This window comes from Salvelinus sp. IW2-2015, unplaced genomic scaffold, assembly GCF_002910315.2.
Source record: "Salvelinus sp. IW2-2015 unplaced genomic scaffold, ASM291031v2 Un_scaffold8915, whole genome shotgun sequence".
NCBI classification, from domain to species: domain Eukaryota; kingdom Metazoa; phylum Chordata; class Actinopteri; order Salmoniformes; family Salmonidae; genus Salvelinus; species Salvelinus sp. IW2-2015.
In genome coordinates this window covers 1,848-8,893 of record NW_019950174.1, presented here as the reverse complement: position 1 = coordinate 8,893, position 7,046 = coordinate 1,848, and the positions used below count along the sequence as shown (strand labels likewise).

The window sequence follows — 7,046 nt, the reverse complement described above, 5'->3', positions numbered from 1 at the left end:
TCATCCGCCGGGTCGACGACCTCCCCGCCAATGAAGAGCTCTATCTTGGTGTGCGTGGCGTTGGCCTTGATGCGTGTGAGGATGCCGCGGCGCACCGAGCCGATGGTGTCATTGGTGTGAGACCAGATGTCCATGTCATCCACCTGACGACCCTGGTTAGGGAAACGCACAATCAACGTGATGTGCTTCCCCCGGAACGCCCTGAGCGAGAGAAAGGGGAGAAAGAAAGAGAGGGATTGGTCAGTCAAAATATTGGCGCTGAGACTCTGACAAACTAAGTTAGACCTCGCTTTCACAAGTGTGTGTTGGAGTGAGTCCGTGTGTGTGTGTGAGCCTCTCTCCTACCTGGACATGGGCAGTATGGACCTCTCCTCGTGGTAGTCGCTGTCACACTCGTTGATGTACTCCTTGAGCACGGTGAGCACGCGAACCATGCGGATGGCCTCCTGCCGGGCACAGTTGATGCTGTCCTTGTCCCCGTCCAGGACACACAGCGTGTCGTACGACGCCTTCAGACGGTCAAAACACAACTGGATGAAGTCCTCGTGGATCTCCACCTGGTTGACCTGCAGCTTGGGCCCCAGGTTGGTGTAGATCTCCTTCAGCAGGTCGATGGCTCGGCTGGCGATGTCATCAGTACCCTGGATCACCACCTGGTAGAACAATGCAAAGGTGTTTTGTGCACTCTCCTCCTCCAGGGTTAATCCAGGAACCAGATTGTTGTCTATAAAAGCTTATAACAGCGATAAAAGGAGTTTTAACTCGAATGCCTCCCAAGGTAGACCAGTCCTTTGAAATCCAGGTTTTACAGTATGTTCAGAAAGCTTTATAACATTGATAAGCTTTTTAACACTCACCCTCCACAGGTAGTCCAGTCCTATGAGCTCCAAGTCATCCATCATGTAGGCCCTGCGTTTGGCCACTAGTTTGCCCTCGCGGCAGTTGACTGCCTTGAAGAACCTCTCAAAGCACTTCATGCCGTTCTCCGTGAGCAGGGATGGGTCCAGCTGCAGAACATTGTTCTCAAAGAAGTCCTTGTTGATGTCCGGGTCCAGGTCTGGCTCATCTCCCATTAGCTTAGAGTACCTAGAGTTGGAAAAGACAGTATAAAGGCTCATACTTGCTTATAACAAATTATAAAGTATGATCCAACAGGCTTTAAGTAAAGTGCTACCAATAACATTTGAGTTGAACTAACCTGGAATAATTCAAAAGGGAAATCATATTTCATATAATATACAAAACTGGTCTAAACAAATGTGTACATACCATTTGAAGCACGCCTCCCGGTCACAKAGGAAGACGGCGCTCTCAGCCAGACACCTCCAGATCTGCTTGGCCTGAGGAGCACATAGCCACAACTGTCCGTCCTTCAACAGGAACCTGGAGAAAAAGATGGTTCAAAGCAGTTAGACACTAACAGAGGACTCAGAATGGCCACTTTCATTCCCACAGACGGAGAAATGCCTCGCCGCCCAGAAAAGCAGTCAAGGGTCATTGTTTTCATCCTGAGATGCCTGGAGACAGCTGCCTGCCTTACCTCAGGAAGTTGAGCCTCTCCTGGACCTCCTGAACATGACTGTAGCGACTGCCCACTCTGACCGTCTGAGGGTCAAAGTCTGCGTGTTCAGCTTTGGAGAACGGTCTCATGGTCTCCATGTAGGCAGACAGGTTCTCAGCCACCAGAGTGACCAGGGCATGGTTGTGCTGCAGCTGGTTGATCAGGTCATGACGATAGAACACATGAGGACTCCTCTGGGTCTGACTGTATGAGGAAGAGGAAAGGGAAAGAGAGAAGTGTAATATTTCATCACAAGCTATGACTCAATGGGAAAAGGAGATGAGAGCGAGAGAGAAAGGCAGGTGGAGAGTCTTTCGTTACCTGAGGTTCTGAGGAGCTTCCCCAAACAGGCTGCAGATCTCTCTGATCTGCTTCAGGGCAGGTATGACCCACTTGTCGTTGGTGCGCAGCTCCTCGATGAAGCGGTCTATCCACTGGATCTTCTGGGTGTCTCTGTCCTGTTGGAACACACAGAAGCACAGAGCAGGGTCCTAGTCATTAGGGACCATCGTAGCAAAACATTTTGCAACAGAAAACAAAAAAACAAGAGATTCTCATTTGACAWGGTTCGGTAGAACGTCCCAGTTTCAGTCTGTTTTCTTTCGTTTGGTGCCTAATGAATACAACCCAGTAYCAGTAACAGTAGTTTTACCTGAGAGCAGCTGTAGTCCAGTATCTTGATGTGTGCGCTGAGGGCCTGGTCCATGATGTCCACGGGGACGTCGTCACTGTGAGCCAGGTTCCACAGCAGGTTGAGCACCTTGTGGGCCATCACTCCATCCTTATCGTCCTCCGCCAGACGACGGATCAGCTCCAGCAGCTTCTCACGCTGCTTCTTACTCGCATTCGTCCAACTCTCCTTGAAGCAATCAAAGAGATGGTCGAGCTGCTCTGGAGAGAAGTCCCAGGCCAGTTTGGCCAGAAGGTCATGGACGTTCTTCACTATGGCTTCGTGCTTACCAGCCTGACATAGAAACAGACACGGAAGACACTTAGGCATGGTTCTAAAAACAACCCCTTCCTTCTTATAAAGGAAAAGGTCTCTCTTGCAAAATATATATTTTTCACAAATGAGAATAACCTGTATAGGTTCAATGAATAGGAAGTACATTAKAATTCAAYATGGAGCCARCCCCATATTGCTMAGACCCATTTTRCCATGACACGTTTAACTCAGTACCTGCGCTGCCCAGATGTTGTCCAGGTCCTGCATGGTGAGGGCTTTCTCCTTGATGACGAAGCGGAGTATCTTCTCTAGTTTCTCTACATACTGAGGCTGGTGGAGGCTGTCCCTCAGCACGATGGACAGGATGTGGTTCTGCTGGATCCACTCCTGAGAGAAAGGGAGAGAAAGACAAACGTCAGGCATAGATTTGCATTCCTGTGGAGAAATTCCATGTCCAATTTGACTGACGGAAATTGAACTGGAATTGACTATAAAACTCTGATGAGCAATTTAAAAGCGCTATACAAATCCAGTCCATTATCATTCATAAGGAGTAACTGTTAGGGGCTAGGTGACTCACCGCCATGCGTTCTGCCGTCAGCCACTCCTCCTCCTCGGGGTTGCCATGCCGATGCGTGTAGTAGGACACACTGGAGATGACCTTGTTGACCTCATTCAGGGCATTCATCTTGCCGTTGAACGAGGAAATCTGCAATAACCTGGGGACCAATCAACAAATGAAAAGCATAAACATCTTATCGAAAAGGAAAATTCCACCCAAAAGCTATCTTTTGGTATTTGTTTCATTAGTCCATTGTTGACATAGTCCCAAAATGTTTTGCATGTCAGAAAAATACCAGCTGTATTTTGAAAGTTATACATCTTGGGAAAAAAATGTGCATGTCAGCAAACAAGTTTGGGACTATGTCAATAATGGACTAATGAAAGAAATACCAAAACATKTTTTTTGGGCGGAGTTTTCCCTTAATAATAAAACAGCAGTTGACTGTCCAAAACACTCATCATACGAGGTTGCTCAAGGAKTCTCACCTAAGGATCATTTTCAACCTAAATATCTCCAAGTTCTTGACGGTCTCCTCCTGACCGGGCACCCTGGAGGCCAGGTTCTTCAGGGACTTGATGATCATGGACAGGGCATCGTTCTTGGCCTCGTTCTTGGCCTCCTTCTTCAGCTCCTCGTCCGTCAGGTTCTCCAGGAACTGAGGAACCATCTCGATCACTGGCAGGAAGTACTTCTTCACTGTGTGCAAGGTCAGGAACTCATAGCACTGGCCAAACGGCCTGGAGGGAAGACATACACGGGTTAAYACACGCACACGTCCCTTACATTGGTCCATCTGCGTTAACATACTTGATGAGGGCAGCGATGATCTGTACGTTGAGTGCCTGTCCGCTRATGAAGCGGTCGTGTAGAGTCTGAAACCCGTTCAGTGTGCCAAACTTATTAATCAGGTCCACCAACCAGCCCTGAGAGAGAGAGAGGGAGAGATAGAGAGAGAACAATGAATGGCCAATCACTGGCAACAGCTTTATTCATTTTGAAAACTTGGACATACTGTATCAAGCGAGAAATCCTGAGTGAGCGAGGGTGAGTTGGGGCCTACCTTGGGTGAGCGAGGGTCAGGTGGGCGGGCGAAGAGCTCGTCGTCAGCCAGCGTGGCCCCGGCGGGGATGGTCTCAGAGGGCCGCGTGCCGTTGTAGATGTGGAACTTGCAGTGGGGGTTGGTGGCTGTGGCCAGTAGCTCCAGTAAGGGGAACCAGTCCTGAGGAAGCTTGGTCACACACAGCTCCACCAGCCGGTGTGTGTTGGTGATGATACACCTCTGTGGAGGGGAGGACAATCAGCTGCAGTTCAAGCAGGAAGTGCTAGTGTGCGCGCACACACACACAACACACAAGGCCCTTACATGGATCTCAAACTTCCACCCGCTGACAGCCTCGTCTGTGAGGATCTTAGTGAAGGAGATGGTCAGGCCATCCCTGAAAAACCTCTGGCACGCCTCACACTTCACATCAAGCCCTGCAGAAAGAGGCAACGATTAAAGGCAGAAAACAAAGAGAGATCAATAGATCTTTTGAGATCAATCAAAAAGAAAAAAAGAATTGTCCTAAATGGATGTATATTGTATACGATGATGGACACACCTTTTTTACATAAGTCTATAGCAGCTTCAAGTAGAACTTCTAATTCCCCCTTTGGCAGGACTGGGACTACCCATCGGGGCCTGTTGATCATGTCGTCCAGCTTGGCCAGGTCAGTGTGAGGGAAGGCAGGCTCCTTCTCCTCCAGAGCAGGGGCAGAGTCTCCTTGGCCCTGCTCCTCATCCGCCGCCGGTGGGCTCACAGGAGACGGCTCCGTGGACGACGGGTTGGGGGACACCGTCTGTAACGCGCACACACATTAATACCAAGCATACTACAGACGCTGATTAAAAGAGATGAACGCTAGTCAGGAACACACACACAGTGAGGAAGGTAGGTAATTAGCCTTGGAACTTCACAGGAAGCCCAAAGTCAAACAAACACAATTCATAGAGCGTGAGGGACTAAATTCATTAAAAAAAACATTAGATTATAAATAAAGCTTATTCAATTATGTGACAGTAATTAGACTTACATCAGTGATCCTGTCCACAGCTCAGAAACACTTTTAAATTACAAAGAGCTTCTCTCATTGGAGAGCAGCCAGCTGTGGCCTCAACATGACTCATGCCGTTTCATTCTAAAGATGAACTCCTACTACTGTCCTATGCTCCTCATGGGGCGATGGGCCTAAGTCAGTAAGTACTAAAGCATATGGCATTGCAGATCGCTCCATATTAGTCAGTCAACTTTACGCAGACATACAGTTGATATGCGGGTAACCTTGTTCACTGATAATTGGGGAACTATCCACAGACAGACACACGTCACCGCCACACTCACCTGGGCCTGTGTGGGTGGGGGCTGGCTCTGAGAATCAGCGGGTGCCTGGCCCTGGCTATCATTGCCCCCCACGGGGGAGCCACGGGTGGTGACCGTCATGATCGACACGGGGCAGATCTTGGCAGTCTTGTCCACTTTAGGAGGCCCTGGCCTGGGGGGGAATCACTGCCTGCGCCTGGGTAGGGAAGGAGAACCAGAGGCCGGCTGAGAGGGAATGCTCCGGCTGCTGAGGCTCAGGGAGGGTTGCAGAGACCATCGCAGAACCTGTGGGACAGAGACAGGGGGAGAGAGATCTAGAATGGTTGATGCCCCATTTTTCCCATGCATTTGGGACTGAGGCATGTGCATTTCAGCTAATCTGTGTACAATGTAGTGAACATCACATGGTCAACTTCAGACCACTCTTGAGGTGTAAAAATAGCTGAGAAATAACACAGGTGCATCCAAAGGCCATGATTCCACAGTATGTTTGCAAGACAGGAGTCTTCAACTAAGCAAGACCAATTCAAATGACTCTCYCTCTGCCACTATCTGGGTCTAGACATTAAAATGTTAATACGCATGCTTGACAACGGGGTGGAATTATTACACAGACACACTCTAGCCCCAATACCGACAGACAGAACCCCCCCACTACCATCACCTCTCCTATTTCCAGTTGCAGACAGCACAGGACTATCAACCATACACCACACTGGCCTATTAATAGTCTCTGTCGAACTGGTTCAGAGATATCTAGACTGTGCAAGACAGTATACAGCTACTGACAAACTGTTGATTGGTCACACAGAGCATGACCCTACCCTAACCCTACCCCAACTAACTGCAGCTCCTAGGTTACTCACGTCTCACTACAGCAAAACATGCATGGGATATTGAGGTTTCAAGATATCACCTGGCTATATTAGCCAAGCCTAATACAATAACTAAACAAGAACAATTGAACAAGGAGAACAAGCCATTGTGCGCTTACTGACAAATAATGTATTCTTAATAATTGCCCAAAATGATTAATAATAGCATATTGGATTGAATTCAGGCCTTCTATGCTTGGCTGCCATTGCCACTGACATAAAGTTGCGGTAGTCCAACAACGTGTCCCAGTACTGTAACAGTGTTTCCCAACTCCAGTCCTCCAGTAGCCCCAACAGCACACATTTTTGTTGGAGCCCCAGACAAGCACACCTGATTCAACTTGTCAACTAATCATCAAGCCCTCAATGAGTTCAATCAGGGGTTTTTGTCCAGGCCTATAAGAAAAATGTGTGATGTTGGGGGGTACTGGAAGACTGGAGTTGGGAAACACTGAACTATAACATAAGTGAGTCTGTGTAGAATATTGACCTTACACAACAGCAGAGTGACAAAGCAAAACATCTTAAATCAGTATGAGTCAGGATGGAAGAYATAGCCTAACAACAGMTTTAGGGCCTGAGGCTCCTTCAATCCACTCAAGTGCCTATGAGGTAACATTAAGATTAGGGGCTAGGGTTTCTGGGTAGGAAAGGTCTGTGTGTCTAGTTGTGAGACACTGGAAGTCTTGAGACACATTAAGACAGTCTCCAGCTGAGTTACGATCCTCTGGGCTCAGTT

At 48.4% G+C, this 7,046-nt stretch overlaps 1 protein-coding gene across 1 annotated transcript; it reads right to left on the bottom strand.

Annotated features, from left to right (window-relative positions):
- Window positions 1–8: 8 nt before the first annotated feature.
- LOC112079663 (ubiquitin carboxyl-terminal hydrolase 9X) lies at window positions 9–5,732 on the bottom strand (the record flags this gene model as incomplete). Its single annotated transcript, XM_024145544.2, has 15 exons — window positions 5,454–5,732; window positions 4,674–4,911; window positions 4,436–4,548; window positions 4,133–4,351; window positions 3,880–3,995; window positions 3,558–3,809; window positions 3,088–3,226; window positions 2,742–2,894; window positions 2,214–2,525; window positions 1,883–2,019; window positions 1,541–1,765; window positions 1,270–1,383; window positions 858–1,086; window positions 346–653; window positions 9–201 (listed from the first exon to the last, which is right to left on the bottom strand). Coding segments are annotated over exons 1-15 (2,847 nt in total), but the record flags the coding sequence as incomplete, so codon positions are not given.
- Between the last annotated feature and the right edge of the window lie 1,314 nt (window positions 5,733–7,046).